This window comes from Paramisgurnus dabryanus, chromosome 11, assembly GCF_030506205.2.
Source record: "Paramisgurnus dabryanus chromosome 11, PD_genome_1.1, whole genome shotgun sequence".
NCBI classification, from domain to species: Eukaryota; Metazoa; Chordata; class Actinopteri; order Cypriniformes; family Cobitidae; genus Paramisgurnus; species Paramisgurnus dabryanus.
Genome location: NC_133347.1, coordinates 22253805 through 22276742, shown reverse-complemented (window position 1 = coordinate 22276742; position 22938 = coordinate 22253805). Strand labels below are relative to the sequence as shown.

General features: G+C 38.7%; 2 protein-coding genes across 3 annotated transcripts; one reads left to right on the top strand and one right to left on the bottom strand.

Annotated features, from left to right (window-relative positions):
- Nucleotides 1-479: 479 nt before the first annotated feature.
- kdm2ba (lysine (K)-specific demethylase 2Ba) lies at nucleotides 480-16906 on the bottom strand. Of its 2 annotated transcripts, none has more exons than XM_065260099.2 (11): nucleotides 16873-16906; nucleotides 14770-15101; nucleotides 8222-8488; nucleotides 6853-6996; nucleotides 6524-6610; nucleotides 5590-5898; nucleotides 4432-5423; nucleotides 3911-4074; nucleotides 3660-3821; nucleotides 3348-3566; nucleotides 480-1921 (listed from the first exon to the last, which is right to left on the bottom strand). In XM_065260099.2, exons 2-11 carry the CDS (start codon nucleotides 14824-14826, stop codon nucleotides 1740-1742), a joined length of 2583 nt encoding a protein of 860 aa, XP_065116171.2. In that variant the 5' UTR covers nucleotides 14827-15101; nucleotides 16873-16906; the 3' UTR covers nucleotides 480-1739. The 2 variants fall into 2 exon arrangements, with proteins under 2 accessions (XP_065116171.2, XP_073672346.1); XM_073816245.1 differs by having other exon boundaries at nucleotides 5590-5907; nucleotides 16873-16902.
- A 315-nt stretch (nucleotides 16907-17221) lies between these two features.
- On the top strand, nucleotides 17222-22797 carry orai1a (ORAI calcium release-activated calcium modulator 1a). The gene is made up of 2 exons (XM_065260100.2): nucleotides 17222-17534; nucleotides 19895-22797. The coding sequence occupies exons 1-2, from the start codon at nucleotides 17421-17423 to the stop codon at nucleotides 20465-20467; spliced, it is 687 nt and encodes a 228-aa protein (XP_065116172.1). The 5' UTR covers nucleotides 17222-17420; the 3' UTR covers nucleotides 20468-22797.
- The last annotated feature ends 141 nt before the right edge of the window (nucleotides 22798-22938 follow it).

The following is a 22938-nucleotide window of genomic DNA, read 5'->3' as shown; positions in this document are numbered from 1 at the left end:
CAAAAGTCAACATGCATTAAAGGTGCATTGTTTAACTTTTAGTAGGATCTCTTGATATAATATACATAACTATATTATCAGTGGTGTATAAAGACCTTACATAATGAACTGTATTGTTTTTATCATCTTAGAATGAGACGTTTTTTTTATATCTACAATGTACACTGCGAGTCCCGCTACATGGAAGGCATTCTTATGTTTCTATAGTAGTCCTAAGCGGACACACTTGTTTTATAGAGCGCATTTTGTCACTACATTGTCTCAGGCAATGACATGTTTGTCCTGTGTTGGTTATTGTAGCTTCCCTATGCATTTTGAATGGGAGGGGTGAGCGATGGACTGAGCCATTGGTTGCTATTCACAATCTCACCACTAGATGCCGCTAAAAATCAACACAGTAGACCTTTGAGACATTTGTATATTAGTCTCCAAATGATCATTTTCCAAAAGCAAAATGTGAAATAATGCCTCACAATAAAGTCATTCATTATTAATTTTTAATTACATACAAATATAAATAGCCAAATGTACATTAGAGTGTTTTAGATGGCAAACAGTGCCTTAATTTATAGTGGTACAGGTATGTGGCTTGGATCAAAACGGCTCCCTCTTTCGAAATCACATTCCTGAGACGAAACTTATACAATAATACGTCATCTGTCATTACCACAGTTAACATTTTACAATAACAATCACTGTGGAAGAATTAAGCATGTACATGTTCGCTTTTTAGACAAATACTGAATGAAAGTCTTTTTTGGCTTCATAGATAAACTGCTGACTGTTGTACAAAACAAGATAACCGAGTTATCTGTAATACATTATTTTAATTGTGTGTGACCTTTGTCATTTGTTCAAATTTTGTTTACAAAAAAAGATGATGGCTTTTATTAAATTAAATTCAATGAATACTCAACCATCTAACTCAGCCATTTGTTTGGTCTAACATCTTTAAATAGAGATACTGAAGAACAACACTCCACACAGGCATAGCTGTGAAATATACTTACTGTACATAGCCAAAGGCTTGCCTGTTACAACTGTGCGGCACAACACAGATTATAATATGGCACTGTTTTATAAATAGACCTTGAAAGAACAAATATCACACCTACTGTATATCTGCTCTGACAATAGAACAGCGAGTACTTTAAGAAGTCAACCGAAAGCAGTCAATACTCACGACTGCAAAACCGTTGATCAGATCGGAGTTATAAGACATAAAACAAACAGCAAAGATATTTAAAAATGACATAATATAAAAATGAGAGAAAAATACATAACCAGGACTGAACCAAATACAATCACATGGAAATCTGAACTGATACATCTTTTGTACAAAAACTGTTTGGGGGGTTTTAAATAATATACAAATCATGCTTACTCTTGGTATCCAGAGAGTATGTGAATGTTTTATGTTTATATATATAAATACCCACTGCATTCTCTACTGTCTATCACAACACATTTTAAATACAATCGTTCGGCGTGTATAAATCTCTTTTTAAAGATAAACAAATGTGTCCAATGAAGTGTCCATCTTCACAATACACCATTCAGAAGGATCAGTATTATGTGCTTTTAAATACACAACATCTCCAATTCAAAAGGAGCTGACGAAAAGTTTCGTGATGCAGTGCTTTATATAATATGTGCGCCTGGAGTGCACCTGATACATAGTATCATTTAGATTGAAGAGTTATGTCCTCCCAGACACTAGAGGGTGCTGTGTAGGGCAACTAGCTAAGCTTCTGAAGCAGTTTATCCTCTTTGAGTTGGAAAGGAACACTGACGGACATCTCGGCGATGAAGCGTTCGCACGCCTGCCGGCTAACCTGCTTGCAGAAGCGCAGGTCAATGCGACAGATGTTTCCGCAGCGTTTGAAGTAGCTCAGCGACTGATCTGTGATCCTGTTACACACTGAAGAGAGATGAGAGGAATCAGTGAGCGGGAATTAACAGCACTAGATTATAACTGTAGTATCAAAGAAATACTTTAACAGAAAATGTCTAAGGCATTGTGAGAACCAATGAGATTTGATGTTAAAGGGACATTCAATTTTTTTGAAAATATGCTAATTTTCCAGCTCCCCTAGAGTTAAACATTTGATTTTTACCGTTTTGGAATCCATTCAGCTGATCTCCGGGTCTGGCGCTACCACTTTTAGCATAGCTTAGCATAATTCATTGAATCTGATTAGACCATTAGCATCGCGCTAAAAAATAACCAAAGAGTTTCGATATTTTTCCTATTTAAAACTTGACTCTTCTGTAGTTACATCGTGTACTAAGACTGAAAATAGTCCCTGCCATTGAAAGTAACCAAGGGTATTTTCTTGTAAGTGCGTAATATCACTACGCCTGCTGCAGCCGTGTTACATCAGCAAAGTCACTGATTGTTACGCCAGTTTGAGAGTATAGTTCCTAACCATATCTGCCTAGAATATCGCAACGTTTAGTTTTCTTTCGGTCTTAGTACACAATATAACTACAGAAGAGTTTCACTCGGATATATGTCACAATACGGACGCAAAGTCGATCTTTCTCAGGGAATTTAAACTTATCACTCAGATATGTTTGTTTACCTTAGAAGCTTAAAATATTAAAGCAACACTATGTAGTTTTTCGACCTTAAAATAATGTCTCTAAAATGATTTCAGTGGTATAACAACTCTTAACTGGACCAATTCTACTGCTGCTACAACCTGAGCGGCCTCATAGCGGCTACAACCACACTCTGTGAGTTGCGTGGTTGGGTAGGAGACGTTGTTGCGCTTTTCAACCACATGGGGGTGCCGTAAGCCAATCTTACATGGACAACTACATAATGTTGCTTTAAACATTTTCCATCACAAACTGTGGCAGCCGGTGACTTATCTCCCAAGGGCAATGAATTCAAAATGTGTTTAGAGTGTCCTGTATGATGCTTGTCATTTAAAAATGTGTGTGTGTTGCATCATGTGAACCATGTGCATCATGCCTCTTGTCAAAATACGAGCCTGCTGCGCACGCGTCAAAAGGATTTATGATAAAGGAGATGCTTGTGTTTACAACACTTGCAGGACACTCACTTAACACTAAACTCTGATCACACATGAGATTAAGCTCGACTGGTGCATTTTAAACTGACTTGAGGGACCAGATAATGTAACACCAAAAATATATTACAATGTACAATGCAAACAATTTTGCCGCACCACAAATCTGGTGGCCTTTGCATTTTGTTAAGTTTCATGTACACAGGACAACGCTGTCAAAATGATCCCTGTTCACATGGATCCACAAAAATGACGCTGTATTACACATGCCAGGCCAATAGTGACTGAATTTTTGAAGAGTGCATTTACCTGAGAGGTTGACATCGGTTAGCGAGTCTCTAGTAGTGGTTCCTGCAGCAGTCAGCAGGTTGACCGACTGATCGTTGATATGATTGCAGTAACTTAAGTCCAGGCGTAAAAGCAGAGGCATATTTTTAATGATGAGACGCAGAGAGCTGTCGGTGATGTCCAGACCAGCCAGACGCAAGTCTGTGACATTCCTTAGTTTGCTGCGTGTGTCCATTTGACCTGTTACGAAAGACAGCGTATCTCAATATTACACATACGAATGTGACATTGTGACAGTGAACTTGCTTGTGCGCATTAATAAATGTATATTACCTGGTCTGTTGTCAGTGGGAGGAGACAGCAGATCTCTCATCTGGGGGTCTTTAAGACCCTCAACCCACTGCAGATCTAAAGTACGCAGAAGAGGACAACTGGAAGTGCAGAGAGCAGAAACGGCCACCCACGAACACCCGGACAAGAGGAGCACCCTCAGACCTGTGTCCAAACACATGCACAGAGGTTTAAGGCCGTCTGCATGGGTACAGATGATGTTGATCTCAATGCAGCCTTGCACAAACACTGACCTGGTAGTCGGTTGATAAGCCAGCTTAATTGCTTCTTGGAGATGTTGGTCCAGCTCAGGTCCAGAGTCATGGGCTGTCTGCGAATGATCCCGCTCAACATAAGAGGGATGATGGACTTACACCGCTTGAGATCGATGCATGTCCATAATTTTTTGTCACAGCACCTAAACACACAAAGACGTAAGTTCTAGTCATAAAAATACAACACAATGTATTGTAATGACCACATTTAGGGGCTGTCCTGAACGTCACCTTCTCTTGTGACCTTGCTTTTCGTGTCTGTAAAGTCCATGCGTTTTATTTGTTATTTTATGGTTAAATGGGAGACAAGCTCTCAATAGATGCTTTTATAACAGGGATGTTAACAAGGACTACACTCCTACCCTGCACTCCATTCAGCAACAGCATGAGGGAACTGTGCTAAATGCAAGGTAAAAAGGTGGCATTTGGGACAGGGCCTGATACAAAATCAAATATCAATATAAAACACATGCTGAAGTGTTCTTAAGGTTTTTTCTCACCAGCGATTCCAGGTCCGGCACACACGCATGCACACACAAAGCTCACGATGGCTCAAGTGACTGAAGATAGCCAACCAAGCTTCTCGTGGTGCTATGTGATTGCGCCCATCGGCCAGCGGCAGCCTGTCGGGCGGAGGGCAGATTGGAGGCGGCCGGATCACGTGCCGTTCCATCTGCACGCACTTGGGAGGGGATCGAGCGGGAAGCGGCCTGATGGCAGGTGAACTGCGGTTCAAGCCTAACGGGGTGATCTGTGGTGGATAGAAGTGCCGCAGCTCCCACGACGATCCGTTCATCTCTCTCGCTCGCAGATGCGGCCTCTCCCCTCCACCGTCTCCGCCCCCTCCCCTTTCGCCTCCTCCGCCATTCCCGGCGGTCCCGTTCCGTAAACCAATCCTTTTCGGTTCCTCGTTCTCACTGTCCTCCGGTTCGCTCTTCAAAGGCTGCTGGTTCTCGTTGGCCAGGGAGTGTTCGGTGCGACGGATCTCCATGTTGAGCTGCTTGCTGAGCTCTGCACTGAGCTGTCTATTTGGAGGCTTGCGACGGTGCCGCTTTGCCCGGGCTCGTGGTGCCTTTTCCTGAGTCTCACTGCCTTCGCTGCTGGGCCCTGCCCTTGGGGAGCTGCACCGTGACGCGTCACTCTCGAGCGATAGCGAGTGGTTCTTTAGTGTGGGGCTGCCGTCTCTGCCTCGTTTGCAGTCTTCGTCCTCCTCTTCCTCGTCTTCCTCCTTGTCCTCCTCCTGGTTTACCTCTTTTCTCATGTTGCTATACTGCCTTAGGGATCTGAATGGTAGATCCCTGTCGTCTCGCCTATCTTCATCCTGCTCTTCCTCTTTTCTCACCATGCTGTAGTCTTTCTTAAATGAACGGCGAGGCGGTTCTCGCTTCTCCAGCTTTTCTTCCTCCTCATCGGAGTTGTCTTCCTCCTCTTCTGTTTTCATGTGAGAGAGTTTGGGAAGCAAAGGCTCCTCAGGCCTCCAGAGCTTCTTAGGCTATAAAACAATCATGGTATTTAAAAGTTATTTCAAGTCATTTACACAAGTAAAGTGGAGGTGCGTAGCAAAAGTATTTATCCAAAGCTTTATATTATGCATTCAAGCATTACATTTTAAAACTACTCGCAATCACGGGATTGAAACCTGATGGTGTGTATGTTACCTTCTTTTTAGTGCTAGCCTCCTCTTCCTCTTCATCGTCGTCAAATAATTTCCTCTTCTTCCTCAAAAAGTTGGGCACTTCAGATCGTGGTCTTGGCAGGCCACTGGGACTCAGTAGAGGGGGCAGGCGTGAGGGCAGATCCTCGCTCTTCAGTCTGGGAGTCTCCTCCCTCTCAGTCTTTCTCTTAAGAGATGCTGCACCGGTGGAGGTCTGGTCTCCCTCCTCTCTTCCTTCACGTCCTGCTTTCTGCTCCCTCAGCAGAGACCCTGGTAGGTTGGATGCGTACTTGAACCCTGGGCCCCGTTTTTGCTTGCAGGCCAGAGAGTGGCAAGAAAACACACAAGACAACTTTATACCTTTTGAATGACATTAATTATGCAACAAGTTGAGCTGCTATTAATAAAAAAATAAAGTTGAAATAACTTAAGCAAATTTTTATAATTTATAGCAACTTCCCACTAGTCCAGAAAGTTAAAATGAATTGTAAATTCAAACAGATTAAACTTAAAGGAATTTTGTACATTGTATATAAATGTTAAAACATCTTGCGTTAGAGCTTACAGTAAAGTGCAAAGGCTTGACAGTCGGTGGCCAAATAATACCACACTGTAACAAAGCGTTGTATTTGCGTTTAATTTGCATGTACTTCTAGTTCGACACTTTCATTATGGCCTTGTCACTCAAACAAGAAGTGAGAGACTTAAGTTGTCACTAAGTAAAACAGGAATTAAATATCTTGAGTAACCAGAAGTAAGATGACTGTGAAAACATTACAGAAATAAATGCTTAACTAAAAACAGCACCTTCTTGTCACTTTTCATTATACAACTACATTTTTATAAACATCTCTTATTTGTCTCTGAACAATTTCTACCACTCGTGCAATACATCTTGGTTATTCAAATTCACTATAAAGCTATTCCCAAATACTCACTTTTCCAGTCTTCCCAGCATAGTTGCATTTAGGACATTCCCAGCAGTTAGGAAGCTCATCGTTCACCACTCCAGCTGCATCTTTCACCTGTATTGACAAGAAATTTGAGATTAATAGCAGAAGCACTGATGTCACAGTTTTTAGGACAAGTTTTGTAAATGCAACACTCATTAAAGAGGAACCAAATGGTGTGATATACTATCCCAGGACACCCAGTAACACACTTAAACCCAATCTCTACTATATCTGTACACAAAATAAGTGCAAACTTATTATATAACTACTTCACAATGTTTTAGATGAAAAGTATAAAATTGAGCTGGTGTGACCTTGAGACAGTTTGGGTGGACGATTTCATTGCAGATGGAGCACTCCATGAGCATGGCGTTGAACTTCTCGTCTTCGTCGTCGAGTGTGTCTTCTTTCCCAGCCTCGCCGCAAACCACGCACACTGCTGTGTGTGGTAACACAGGCTGTGGACGAGCACGTCAACATTTCAACACTCGCTTTATCTTATACACATTACATTTCCTTCATCTTTATTCTCTTTACCTTCTTATACAGGTTGAATTTATAGAGCATTTATTTTGTAGTTATGATACCTTGACTTGTCATGCACAGAAAGGTCTCTAGCTTAATTTGTTTGTCCTGTTTGATCACCCAGATACACCTCACATTTCAATAATTGTCATTGACAGTGGACGGGATCCTTAAAACATTTTATTACCCATCACTACTCTTCAAAAGCTTAGAAATGTTTCTCATGATCTTAAAAAAAACGTTTACATCTAAAATTGTATGTTTAAAGGGCCCATATTATGGAAAATCCCCTTTTACAAGGTGTTTAGACACATAAATGTGTGTTGGCAGTGTGTGAACACAACCACCCTACAATGAAAAAACAAACATTAATCCCCATTTGGTTAATCCCTATTAAACCAAAGCAGTCTCATAATACATGCTGTTTTGATTCTCTTGTTAATGTGATGTCACACTAGCAAAGCGGGCCCACAGCCACTGACTGACTGGTTAATTTTACCCCAGAAGCTTTTCTAAATGAGTTTGTTAGCACGTTGTAGCACTAATGCGACTAAAGATACTTTTGTCCCAGACTGTATGCAGAAAAATCTGATACATTTTTAAAAAATGAATGCAGTAGGCCTTTTGCATTTAAAGGTACAGAAATGAAAACAGCACTTTTTTAGGGGCATTTTGGACATGCTATAACAAATGATTAGTGGGGTACTTTTGGGCAGAAACTTTACAGACACATCTAGGCAAACCTGAGACTTATATTGCATCTTGTAAAAATTGGCCCTTTAAATCTGAACAATTATTTTTATTCTTCTTTTTTATTATATATAATAAATATAATAATATATATAATAATCTTTTGAAAACTAAAATTCTTTCAGTATTGTTTAAAAATCATCTATGGTGAGACCTCAAGTAGCGGTTTAATAAAATGGCAAGAGTATGTGGCTACTTTGAAGATGCTAAAATATAATATGTAATTTTAATGAGTTTGGAGTTCTTCTAAGATGTGGAAGAAATTCTAAACATTTAAGCAAAATTTTATTTTTCTTCGCTTGTAATATGCATTATTTTTTACTATTTAATTGTCTGCACTACCAAACCAACTCTGTGACTCGTCAATTCATTAATCCTCTCATCTGTCTGAGTTCCTGGGTTTCTTACCGCTATACACTGTCTCATAATGCAGGATTGTTTCATGCGACCAGGTCCTCCAAACTTCTTCATGTCCTTACAGAAGTGACACTCTCCACATTCTGTCCGGACACACGCCTCACACTTTCGACACCGAGTGCGTCTGCGTCGGGCTCCAGAGGAGGTCCGGTTGGATGGCAACTTGACCGCTGTCGCAGTGGATGAAGAACTGGCTGATGCCGGAGTCGTAGCTGTTGATGTAGCCATTTTGGATTTTGGCCGGTTGGGTAGCCGTTGCTAATAGAAACAGATATGGAGGAGAAACTTAATATTTTAAAAACGATTATAAAGTATATAGCCATGTAAAGCCCTTATAATGCTAAAATATTATTCAATCCAAAAACTATAAACAAACAGCAAAAACAACTGACAAATGTCTTAAAAACTGTATTTGACCTAAGGATGCTTAACGATTAATCGCGATTAATCGTTAGCAGAATAAAAGTTTTTGTTTACATCATATATGTGTGTGAACGGTGTATATTAACTTTGTATAAATAAATGTACACACATGCATGTATATGTTTTAGAAATTTTAACATGTGTATATACCATTTGTATATTTATGTATAATTTATATTATATATAAATACTTAATATATACTTTTTTTTTCTTAAAATTATACATGAGTTCATATTTATATATATACATATTTATTAAACACAGTTTACACACATATGTGATGTAAACAAAAACTTTTATTCTGATAACGATTAATCGCGATTAATTGTTTAGCATCCCTAATTTGACTGATTACTAAAATGTCAATCTATGGGTATGCAAGTGTGTACAAAGATTACAATTCCTAAACTCAACAAATTGCTGGGTTGTTTCAGCTCATGGTTGGGTAAAATGTGGACAAAGCCAATTGTTTGCTGGGGATTGTGTCAACCAATGGTTGAGGCAAATATGGACATTTTCTAGGTTCAGTTAAACTAATAGCTTGGTTTGTATATACTGTTTTACCCAACTATGGGTTAAAACAACCAATTGTAGACATACTTCAGCTTTCATGTTTATATATTTGGAAACTGACATACTAGCAACAAGCACGAAAACAATGTAGTCATACTTAAACAAGTTTAATTTTAAACAGAAAGGAAACCACTAATGGGAACCAACTAAAGTGTCCAAGGTTGCAAACTTCAAAATATCAGCAGATGCAGTAGGTCATCTGGGTATCGTTCATATTGGATGTATCAAATACATATTACTCATGTGAAATACTGCATATACTGTATATTAATACTATATACTGTATAGTATCACATACCATTTGCTTAAAAGAAGGTTACCAAAGTCAGTCACCTGGTTTACACCTGATCAGCTGAGGTATAAAAATAAAGTGCTATAACCTCGATCTATGCATACAGCCCTTACCAGCCTCTCTTATATTGTATATTTACCCACCCCTGTAGTATTGTACAAGTCGGTGTATGATGTATTCACCGCGCCTCAAAATCTATATTATCTTCTAAGATTTATGCTTGTACTCATTATTCTTTCACCCTTGAGATTTGTTTAGCGCCTCCTAACTTCACTGCGCACCGTTCTTGCAATGCTGATGCAGCTGATCTATTGAATATAATCTATTTAAGGACTTGATTACATTAGCCTGCTCTGATATTTGGACTCTTGCACTTGCTCTCAAATGCATTAAGCAGCACAAATAATGGATTCAAGCAAACTGTCTCATAACATCGCTGTTGCTTTCTCTGTTGCAGTTGATTTCTTCTTGTAAAACATGAGATCAGCTTCCAAAAATAGAGCAGTATTGATGTTACTGTTGTAATCAGTACATGTATGTCAGTACCTAAAGTATCATAAATGGTCTACCAGTTAGTCCACATGCTTCATACGCGTTTAAATCGAGCTTGCAACATTGTTTACTGTGTAGTCTCTCTACAAAATATGTGCTTGGTGTTTTAATACTATATAGTTTAGCAGAACTGACTGGCAGTGGTACCAGATAATGACGTACATATAATCTATGAGCATATATACAATCTTTACAGTGACCTCCGCACCAAAATCACTACAACCGTCTTCATTTGATTTTTCTCCTTGTCAGATAGTGCTGTTGTTATCTTTCCTCCCAGCTCAGATAATGAATACAGTACAACGCATGCACAAAACTGCAGTGCAGCATTGGAAATCTGTCCTTCTGCAGTGTAACCATGGCAACAAAGCAGTTCTTGCTGACTGGTGGAAAGGAAGCCGTGTAGAAATTGTCCTCTTCAAGACATAATTGGCTCAGAAGAGGGAAGTGGTTGATGATTATATTTAACATCATTTTTTTAGAAAAAAAAAAAAAAAACATTTCATTGGAGATCTTTCCATCGAGGATTTAAAACATGCACAAAATTCAACACAATGGTTCAAGACGATGTTATTAAATCATACAGCAGGAAATCAATAGTGTCATAATTCATCATCATGTGCTGTTTTTGACAAGGCACCTAATACATCACAGTCAAGCCTACAAACAAATGTAACCCCGGACCAGCCATAATGGTCATTTTTTATTGAGAGATATGAAAAGCTTTTCTTTTTGATGTATGGTTTGTTAGTATATGGCAATATTTGGCCGAGACACAACTATTTGAAAATCTAGAATCTGAGGGGGTAAAAAAATCTAAATATTGAGAAAACCTTTAAAATTGTCCAAATTAAGTCCTTAACAACACATATAACTAATGATAATACATTATATATAAAATATATTCACGATAGGAAATTTACAAAAAATCTAAAATTGAATCATTTTGACCTATGCAATATATGTTTGGCTATTGCTGCAAAATATGTCCCTGCTCTTTATGACTGGTCTTGTGGTCCAGGGTCACAAATACTGATGTACAAAACTCCAAACCTACATTCATATCACATTAACCATCCCAACAAAACAACTAGAATGCACTTATTCCCTTTTACCCTGTTTCATCATAACAATTTTAGAAATCTGCAAAGCCCTACAGACTGCAGTCTATAGGAATGCTTCAGAGCACAGCAATGTATTTGTGCTTTGGATTGAAACATCACAGCTGTGACCTCAACTCTCCTTGTTTAAGAGAGGAAGCCATTATGAGATATACATTTCAAAACAGACCAACGCTGCATCTCAGCCAATTTCTATCAGCTGTCATACAGCCACCTCCATGTGAAACTTTGTAACTTAGTATTGCACTTCTCACATTATTGCTTCACATAAATGAATCACTTTATTGTTTTCCTCATTGTTGTAAATGTAATCTCCTTTTTTTAATAAACAACGGTTGGACTCATGAAACTCATGAGAGCAGCCTAATGCACAGCATGACCAGTTCATATAGAGGTCCTCCACTTATTCTTCTGTGTACTGCAACCCAGAGATGAACAGTAAATACGTGCAGGGTGTGCCATCTGAATAAAAAATAATATAGAATAGCATCGCTTATAACAACAATAGGTCCACCTGTAGCAACATGAGCTTACATGCTTTACTCAAATGTTTAATGATGGCTCCGTGGTTGGCTTGAACCAACAACCAGCCCTGATTCTGACCACAACACTGCACGCTCACATCAGCAGGTGCAGATGATGGATTGCTGAAGTACCAGGAAGTCCCAGAGATCATTCATTTTATACAAAGAGAGAATGTGGGATGGTACTACAAATATCTGTGCGTCTAACAAAATGCTAGTGTTCAACTTATCCAGAGGTTTTCAACTCTGGCCCTCGAGATCCACTTTCCTGCAGTGTTTAGCTCGAACCCTAATCAAACTCACCTGACTGCTATTTTCTGATATTCCTGAAGTCCTTGATTAGCTTGCTCAGGTGTGTTTGATCGGAACTGGAGCTAAACTCTGCAGGAAAGTGAAGCCGTTTCTCATTGTCAACGAAGGATCCTCGGAAGCCAGAATACATCGGTCGAAGGACTGTTCCAATGTTGAGGATCCTCGCAATTTCAGCCAAGGACCGAGTCCTTTGTTCGAGAAATATCCCATATACAGGAAATGATGCATATGTGTATCCTTTGTGCTCTTCGCGCGCTGAAATCACCCACAATCCGATGCGCGCAGCGCCGAAAGCACACCTTTCATTGACGCAATGACGTGCACTTTAAAGCTTGTTCCTTTAACGTGTTCTCCGAATGCTTAAGAGGAGCCTCGCCTAGCCTCTGAAGGAAGTGACTTGTAAGGACTAGTCCTGCCAAGGAAGTATCCTTGACATTGAGAAACGGCCCGTATCTCGAGGGCCAAAGTTGAGAACCTTTCAACTAATCCATCATGGAGGACATGAACAACCTATTTCACCACCCTATATTTTAGTGTAGAATATTTACTTAATATAGGGACCCAGTAAGTCCAACTTGAGTCCGGGTCAAGACCAAGGCCTTGTTCCAAATGGCACACTCCTCAGAGGCCACACTTTGATGACATCATGTAGTGCAAACCTCAGGGACCCTTGACGCAAGTCCACGAGGGTGCACCAGAGTCATAATTTGGGACAGACTTGAGTGTCACGGCGGAAATAGGAAGAGAAGTTGCCCATTTGTGTGAACTCCTCCCATTCATCATCTGATTCCTCTTTCGCAAGGACATTTTCGCAAGGAGCAGTGCAGGCTTTGCTGAAGACAGCATCATGGGTGCACTGATGAGCACACTTCGGAGCATAAAAATGAGATGGGACACCCTACGGACTCGTAGACTAAGCAAGCACGAGCAATTTGAGGCCACAAGACAGAAAGTCCACATGAAGTGCACCATTTGGGACAGGGCCCAAGACCAGCATTCAAGTGTCGAGTCCAAATCATGACCAAGACCAGAGATCAAGTGTCTAGTCCTAGTCAAGACCGAGTTCACCTCCAGCATTATCTGGACTCGGTCTTGACTCGGACTCGACACTTGAACGCTGATTTTGGTCTTGACTCGGACTCGACTAAACACTGCTAGGGACCTTTACTATCACTTGATAGCTTGCCATCCTTCAGGTAACCTTGGCCGAGAGAAAACCAGCCCTAGTCACAAAAGTAAACCAGTTTATACTATGCAAATTACTATACTAGTTAATCCAGTGTGTCTCCATTCTTTTTATACACTTATGTTGTAGAGGTAATCATCCACAAATTATCTTGTGTAAAAGCCAATGAACGCAAACAATGGGATCTGATGTATAAGTGGGTGTGAATTTGTTTACTCATAGGCATCAATGAGAACTTGTGTCTAATTCTTGGCACGTTTACATGGCTGTCATGTCACAAGACTCTATGGACTTGAAACATAAGGCCTCAATTCAACATTATCCAGCAAAAGAGTAAAATTCCCGCCTGTGTGAGCCAACAAGTCAGTGACAACGTTGAACTTTAGGTGATCTGGGTGGGAAATGAATCATATGGACTCCCTAAGCTTGATGCAATTGAGCGTAATGAGCAAGTCAAAACATTTGGGATATAGGTCAAGTTTGCTTGAAGTCTAAGTAAATGTCCATTTTTTATTTACAGATAGGTAAGTGACAAATTTAAACAGTGGGACCCCTTAAGAGTAGCTGGGGTCGTCTTCTATTGTCTCCCCCTATACTTAGCTGCCCCCCTCCCCCAGTCTTTTAAGACACTACTTTTGTGATAAAAAGCAAGTTGCGCTACTACAAGAACTTGGAAATTTTAATATGCATGCATTATTTTTGTTTCGAAGAGTGCATTTGGCTATTATTTGACTGTGACTTCCACTTTGTATTTGTATACCTAACACAGCCCACCATGTGTACACACTTATTTGGTCGCTCCGGTTTGTCATGAAAATATTTATACATATAAAAAAAAACTCACTATACCAAAGTCACTTAATTTATACTAATCTTCAATCTCTAAAATGGATGAAATAGAAAAACTATATTAAATACTTTGAGTTGAGAATATCTATATAAGTCACAACAAGCCAAACATAAAGTCATATTTCCTATAGATCAGGTTTGAGTAGCAGTGCATTATGGGAAAGAATTTGGGGGCAACACGTTTAGTCATGCTTCGAGGAAACTTTAATCCTACACCTCTTGCCATTTCAACTCTTAACAGCATAATAATATCTTATCTAAAAAAAAACTACTAAATTGTAATTCTCCCAATATTCTTAAGACTGCAGAGTTTAAAAACAAGCAAATAAGATAAATGGCCAAATAAAGGCACAATAAAAGAGGTTTCTTAAAGACTTTACTGCAATAGGATGTTGTTTTTTTTAAACATCAAGCCATTCTGAAGCAGTCATTCATGACTCATTGACTGATCTCTCTGTGTAGACAAACAATAAAAGAAAAGCTCAGTAGTGTAGAAAGCAGTGTTTTCTTACCCCTATCAAACTACTGCAATAGACAAAACCCAAAACACTGCCTCAACGGATAGTAAAAAGACTATGGGCATTGGTGGAGAAGACACATGCCGACATTTTCAAGGCATGCTGGTTCAAGGAAGGCAACCTGAGAAGGCAGCTAATTGTTTGCGTGAGCGTGTATTGGTAGAGATAGAGAGAGAGAACGCACTGACCTGTTCGGCTGTGTCCGAGTCGTAATCCTCCTCGTCCGCGCTCAGTGACATGGCCATGGTGGTTTGATCTCATAGCCAGCCAGACAAACAAAACATACGCATGGCTAACCCCTCCAAATCCAGTAGGGTTTTTTCTCTATTCCTCTTTTTCGAACCTTCCCAAACGTCTTGCTCCGTTCTTCTCCCCCTCTCTTTTCCTGTCTAGAACAGGCAGCTGCACAGGCACACACCAGCCTGCTATCTCATGCATATGCACCAGAAAAAGAAGATGGTGGAGATGGGACCTTAGCTCAGCCAATCAGAGATCACCTGGCGTCCAGTTACAGGCTTGCCTACAAAAGAGCACACATTGTACTGTGGGTCTGGGTGGGAGATGGAAGGGGGAGGGTTGTATCGCTGCACACAAAGGACTATCTCTACCATGTGAAGGCAAGGTCCTGCTCTGTGAGTGATTCACGGGGTCTGATTTTGGCTTCCTTAAAGACAGGAAGTTCATCTGGGGTTGATTGATTCAGTCTAGTTTGTTTGTTTTCTTCAGTAATGGCAGGTATCATACCACAGTGGTTGTAGGCTATGTATTTAAATTACAAAAGCGTCACATTTAGAGGGATAGTTATTTACTTGTCTCAAGTCTAATTTAAAGAGGTGACCTTTGGTTGGATCACCTTTTTTAATAATGTAATCCATTTTGTGAAAAAGCAATTTTGGGTATGATTTCATTTGGGTTGATGCTGTCTGCACCAAAATGCAACTATTTAAATAATTTTATAATTTGTCTTGTTAAAAAATTATTAAACTAAATCAACTTCTAAATAGTTAAAGGACAAGTTCGGTATTTTAGACTTAAAGCCCTGTTTTCAGATTGTTTATGGTCAAATAGAATGGTTTTGACTGAAATTTCGACATTTTCGGCTGCCCTGAGAATTTTCGCTTGTTTGTGTTTCAGCTCAGACCTCTACAATGGCTTTATAGGTGCACTGGAACAATCCTTCCTAAAATGCATTAAACTTTCGTTTACAAAGACGTGAAACTCACCGAGTGGTCAGGGGTGTTCACTGGTATGCTCACACAAAAATCGCTCCAAAAGACGCATTCCAACAGGTTTTATCGTAGTTTATACCAACTCCATTGACTGTATTAGACGTCCTGTGAGGTACGGTATTACTCCGCGCCGGGAACTTTGTTTCTATTCTTGCAATTGGCAAAGGCGGATTAGCGCCACCTCCTGGGCTGGAGGGTTTATTATTCAAGCTCTAAGCGGAAGAATGTACGGGTGTGAGGCGTTTGGGAAAATAGGTCCACAAGTTAACAACGAATGCTAAAACAGCTGTTGGAAAGCATCTTTTAACGCGATTTTTGTGTGAGCATATCAGTGAACACCCCTGACCACTCGGTGAGTTTCTCGTCTTTGTAAACGAAAGTTTAATGCATTTTAGGAAGGATTGTTCCAGTGCACCTATAAAGCCATTGTAGAGGTCTGAGCTGAAACACAAACAAGCGAAAATTCTCAGGGCAGCCGAAAATGTCGAAATTTCAGTCAAAACCATTCTATTTGACCATAAACAATCTGAAAACAGGGCTTTAAGTCTAAAATACCGAACTTGTCCTTTAACATTTCTGCTCTTTATCAACTCTGTTAAACTTCACAGCCTTTTAAATTTGCCTGGCCGTGCAATGTCAATATGTCAAGGACATCAATTAAAATGATTTCCTGAAAAAAAAACAATATTAACAGTTATTGGTGTAACTCTTTTTGTATAAATGCTATACATTTCAAGCAAACTAATGCTTTGTTGGAGTGAAGGAATCTATGACAACTATGAAAGTAATTGTTGAATATTTACTTTTTCAACTAATATAAAGCCTGGTTTGTTTTAGAAACTACAGTTATATTATTATTTAACCAACATAACATGAACCCATCCATGGTTTGGCCTGTGGTTATTATGGTCTTACAGCAAATACCAGTCATGGTTACTAAGCAGCTATGGTTAATTTTAACTGAAACATTGACATCCACATAAAACAGTTTCCTTATCTAAAACCAATTGAAACTTCTATAACAAACACATTAAACACACAGCAGAAAAGTGATTAACTTACCTTACTCATTTACCCTGTATATCCCTGAAAAGAAAATACTTCAGACCATGCACCTGTTGGAAAACAAAACATACAACAGTTAACTTATAACATTGGTAGTAAAACATTCACCATGAGCTGACGGTTTCAAGGGTTTTTGTAGACAACGCATGGCTCACCTGGGTCGTGAATTAAGCTTTTAAATGAAATAAGTGTGTCGACGCTGTACGTGCACATGTAATATCATAATTCATAGCAAAGAAATATGAAAACATCCAAACTAACATTTCAAATAACTCCTAAATGCAACAATTGGTTCTGGACTGCAAAACCCACAAAGCTTCAACTGGGCAGTGAGTTGCAGCGGTGCATTGTGGGTAGCCCGGTCTGTAGTTTCTCATGGAAGAGCAGCGTAACCGAACCGCGAATCACAAGTTAGTTATTTTGACTGAGCATGTCACATCGATTTAAGTGGAGCCAGCGAACATACAAAGGGCAGTAAAGGCGGACAGACGACCTTAGACTCTAAAACAAGGATATCTGACAAACTTTTTACGTGAAAAAGCGCGATGAGTTTGAACGAGCATTCACTTCAAGCGCTGTCATGGAGAAAACTTTACTTGAGTCGAGCTAAACTCAAAGCGACAAGCCGGACCTCGGCTCTGCTCTCCGGATTCGCTATGGTAAGTTTACGCGTTACTTCTTATTTGAACAAGATACTTACATAGTTCTGAAACCATGCGACGTTTTGTTGCCAAACTTATAACAACGCATGAAATAAGTATGTGCGAATTCATGCGGTGTTGTGCAGACCGATCGGCGATGACAACAAAGTAACGCGAGAGCGGTTGGCAAACGTAGTTTTCGAATCGCTCTCGCGGTAATTGATGACATGAGCAAAACGGTCTATGCAGCACTAGATGAAGTCGTACACAACTACTAACTTTGTGCAAACGACACCTGTCGTAAATAAAACACAGTGAGTGGGCTTTGTCTGTCATTCAGCGCAGTGGTCTTAACTAGACAGCACATTTAGGATGTTTGTTGTTGATAAACCATTATTACAATTATTGGGTCTGTGATAAATTGCTTCAGGGTTCATGGTGTTCAAGGTTACCCAGGAAGTCTGACAATAGCTTTCACAAACCCCAAAATATCTGGATAAGCCAAGTGTATGCAGAATGAATGGAGGGAATTGATTGGTTAATCAAATTCCTTTACATTAAAAGCTTAGCTGTATTGTTCTGCATCTTACTCCTTAACATGGCGTTAACAATAGCTATCAAAGACCCCGAAATATCTGGATAAGCCAAGCGTATGGAGAATAAATAGAGGGAATTATTGGGTTTTTTAACCTTTACGGTAAAAGCTTAAATAAATTGCTCTGTTATGTTAATTGTTCTGTTATAGTTCTTAGTTTCCATCAAAATGCCAAAATTACTGAAGTTCCTGTTACTTTACATTTTACATTTACATTTATGCATTTGGCAGATGCTTTCACCCAAAGCATTGAAGTGCATTCAAGGTAGATTTATTTATCAGTGGTTGTGTTCTTGGGGATTAAACCCATGGCCATGACCTTTGTTATGCTTAAGCAAGTAAGCTACAGGCACAGCCAACAGTCAATAAAATTTAGTTATTTTCAAAGTAAATAAATACATGAATAAGTCCAAAACAAAATAATATATGTCTTTTTTTAAACTGAAGGGAATCAGATAGTTTTACAAAAACTGTAGTAAATGTATTTTAGCAGTAACTGAGCCAACATCGGTAAAGGTTTTTATGTTCAGTATCATCACAGTGGCAGGTTTCCGTTTACCATCATTTCAACAGGAAACATGCTTCCTTTGACAGTGTTAAGTGAGAAAAATAGTTTGTGGGAAATTGCAATGGCAGTGTGAGAACTAAAAATAAATTGTTGATAAAGATATGACTGATTTTCCATATAATAAAGTCCATTTGCTGACTACTTTTTGTAGTTTTTGCACAGTGAAGCCAATAAAGTAAGACTGTAAACATATTGCACTGACACTAGCGGTTAGAAAACATTATTGTGTCTTTGCAACCTCAGTTGTGAAATTCAATTCTTGCAGACCCTGTGCAAAATCCTTTCCTGTGAAAGCTTTTGAGGAAGAACATTTTGCTGTTGTGTTTGTAGGTGTCTTTATGTTTAGATAAATGGGTGAAAGGCAAGCTGTAATATTTCTTCAGACATTGTGATTGTTCTGCGGTTATTGCGAGAAAAGGGACTTCTGCAGTACTTTACATCACAGGAAATATACATGGATGAAGTAAACTGCATTTCGTCTGAAGGCCATTTATAGGGCTAGGAGTATTGCAACCAATTTGGCAATTCAATTAAATTCTTTTGTATATGTTTTCGATTCCATTTTAATTCAGTCCAATGACGATTAGTTACCGATATTTAGTTTTGCAGACATGGAATTTATTTGATGTGCTGTCACTTTAAGACTTCCATGTAATGCATGGATCCAATATACTGTTAATCGTGTTTTCTTTCTGATTTGTTCATATTCTCACAACAGACTATGTTTACGATGCTAATCGTGCTGTCAACTATCCCAAGCATCATTCACGCTTACACTGGTTCATCATGCAATCCTTTCAAGCCCTCCCTGAAGTAAAGCATGCACATAAAAAATCGATTCAGGGATTTTCATAATCGATATTGTTTTTGTTAAATTGAAGATCGATTAAAATCTGAACTTCTGTATTTATACCCAGCCTTAGTCATTTTTAAATCTCTGGCACAAAGTAATTTCCTGATTTGAAAGCTGCTTGTGTGATCTGTTAAACATGACCAAGCAAACGTTGGTGTATTGCACAACTGAAAAAGTTTAATGCCATTGTCTTGTTCTGTTGGGTGTGTTTTGTGGTTTCTGCATGGTTAATGTTCTGAGCTGCAGACGCAAAGGTTATAGGTTCAAAAACTGTAGGAGTTTCTGAGATCGAGTGTTTTTGTGTCCTCTTCAAAGGCCCCACTTGTATTTAGTTTCCTCTGACCTTGCTTATGTGTTTTTAGGTGGCGATGGTGGAGGCCCAGTTAGAGGAAGATCATGAATATCCCCCTGGCTTACTGGTGGCCTTCAGCGCCTGCACGACTGTTCTGGTCGCCGTCCATCTCTTTGCTCTGATGATCAGCACGTGCATCCTGCCCAACCTGGAGGCCGTGAGCAACGTCCACAACCTCAACTCCATCAAAGAGTCGCCGCACGAACAGATGCACCTTTACATCGAGCTTGCCTGGGCTTTCTCTACCGTCATTGGCACCCTCCTTTTTCTCGCCGAGGTGGTCCTTATCTGCTGGGTGAAGTTTCTTCCATTGCAAAACAAAAAGAAAAATAATCAGAATGAAACCAATTCAGATATAAGCCCAGGGGAAGCTGCAGCGATCACCTCTACGGTTATCATGGTACCCTTCGCTCTGGTGTTTATTGTTTTCGCAGTGCATTTCTACCGTTCTCTAGTGAGCCACAAAACAGACCGGCAGTTCCAGGTGCTGAAGGCTTTGTCCAACATCACACGCCTGCAGAATGAGCTGGATCACAGGGCCGAGGCCTCTAACATGCAGGCCTCTTCAGTACATTTTGCCTAGGATGATTTACAATTATAAGGGAACTTTATCATCAGTGAATGAACATTAGGAAGTGCGCATCAAGGATTTTATAATGTAGTATCAAAATATTTTGGTTACAAAATGATACATGCTGCCTTTTTATGTGTTTCAGTACAATAAGTATTGTGATACATAATATCTTCCAGTTTTTTTTGAATGCGCAAAGACCTTAATATGATGCTTTTATTTTCATATGTGTAACCTTTAATGAGAGAAGAGAACAATTTAGAATCTAAAAGACGAAAGCAATGCATTTGGTTATTAATTGATATTACATTTAGTTATAAATATTTATTTAAAGGCTTGTTGGAATGCATGATTCTGATTGGCCAGTTGCGACATATGCAGGTTTGTTATTCCCAGATAACAACCACTCAAAACTAATAACACACGGTAATGCAGATGCTGCAAATCATCTTGACCGGTACAGTTTAATATCACACAAAATTAAATATAAATATGTCTTTTAATAACATAAATGACATTATATTTACAAATCATTAAACCATATAGCATGTTCATGACATTTGAACGCCTTTTCTTATCTTAAAACCCAAAGTAAACAGGTTTTCCTCGCAGAAGGTCTGCATTCGTTTAAAATTAGCAAATAAAATAATTAAAATCAATATTACCTTACTTATTATGGAAATAGCAGCATAATAAGCGGGATAATGTACAGGCAGTCGGTTGTTATTACGAAATAAGTCCCTTCAGTGTGATGCAAGATCCTCCGCTTTGCTTATTTCTGCGATTACAAACATTATAACTTACTTAATGGACGTTTTTTTTTTTTTAAATAGCCAATGATCTGGGCAGATTATATCATGCACTGTAAAAATTTAATTGCGTTGGATCAAAAGGTGTCAAGCACAGTTGTTGGGTTACCTATACATTTTTCTAATTGACCCAACAATGGGTTTTGAGGTGAAAACAACCCACCAATGGTTAAGTTACAACCTAGTGGGTTGGGTTTGTGCCTTTTTGACCCAGTGCTGGGTTTAAAATAGATTGTGACAGATAAACACATCAAAGCTCATCCTGTGTTATTATTTTGAATTAGGTCACAACTGAATTGCACTTTTTATGCTCTGCACTTTTAGGATTTCATGACACAATTTTAAACTAGAAGTAAAAAGAAAATTAAAGTATTGGTAGATGTCCTTCTAAGTAATATACAGTATCTGCACAAATATTTTGTATTTGTGCATCCCTAATTAAAACCTAAAATAATGCTATTTAGATAAGTAAATTAATGCTAAGGCAGAAACATCTTGCAAAATATTCTACTTATTTTATTGCATGTTTTTGAGTGTGCAAATACAAATTGATATTTTACAGATGCATTTCCTTTAGAAAGGTCTATGCAGAATTTTGGTAAAAATAAAGTTGTTTACACAGATTGTCTTGTGTGGCGTAGCATATTTTATTGGTTTTTGCACACTTACAGTAAAGGTATAATATAATTGAGGAGAGAAGACATTTTCTGCCTATTTGTGGTACAGTGGTCCTTAAAAGCATTTCAATTTACACTTAAACTATTTGAATTATACAACAAAATTACAAACAAAACATCTTTCATTTTTCAAGAAGTAAGCAAATAATTTCAAAAATATTGGTTTGTTAGGTTATACATTATAAAAGTATATCTATTTGGACATCTCGACTAGTTCTCAAATTCAGGAACATCCTTCGGTGAAGCATGGCTGTTTCCAAGTGTATAGATTTAATCTGTATTAAGACTTTTTTAGGACCGCTGCCTTTGCATGTTTGAATGCATAAATCTGTACACCTCTTGTGTGTGTATATATATATAAATAGGCTATATATATCTTATATATTTTGCTATACAGCTGTTGCTTAATAGGATTTGTATTGTATGAATAATTATGCATAATTGTGTCCTTTTAACCTGTAATCTGCCACTAAAGGATACTGTATGGTTGAGGCTCCAGCAACATAAACTGGAAATATTTAACTGGTACTGCAAACATTTTGACATGTGATTTAAGTTTTGTGTGTTATTTCCTGGGAGTTTGCATTTGTACAGGTCTTTGCTAATGAAAATGGAAAATCACACATTTTTGGTGTATTGTAACTTCAGTGAATCCTTCTATGGAACATATAAGCTGCTAATTTTTGCCATTTTAATGTCACATTTAATGGTGGGTAAATTAGTCTGCACCAGGTCTGGAAAACAAAACTTCATTATTAGTTGGCTGCAGCATATGGTGCAGTGGCATATTTCTAGCAGTCTCCTACAACTGTGGTCAAGTACTTTAAATTATGATGAAATAAAAATATACAAAATGCGACTGTTGTATTGTGTAAGAACTTTTGAGAGGATTGAGTGCAATATTCAAGAAGAGTGTTGTATTATATGAGGTACAAATGGACATTAATACAATTCTCCACAATTGTTTTTAGTCATTTCCCAATTTGCAAAAAGGATT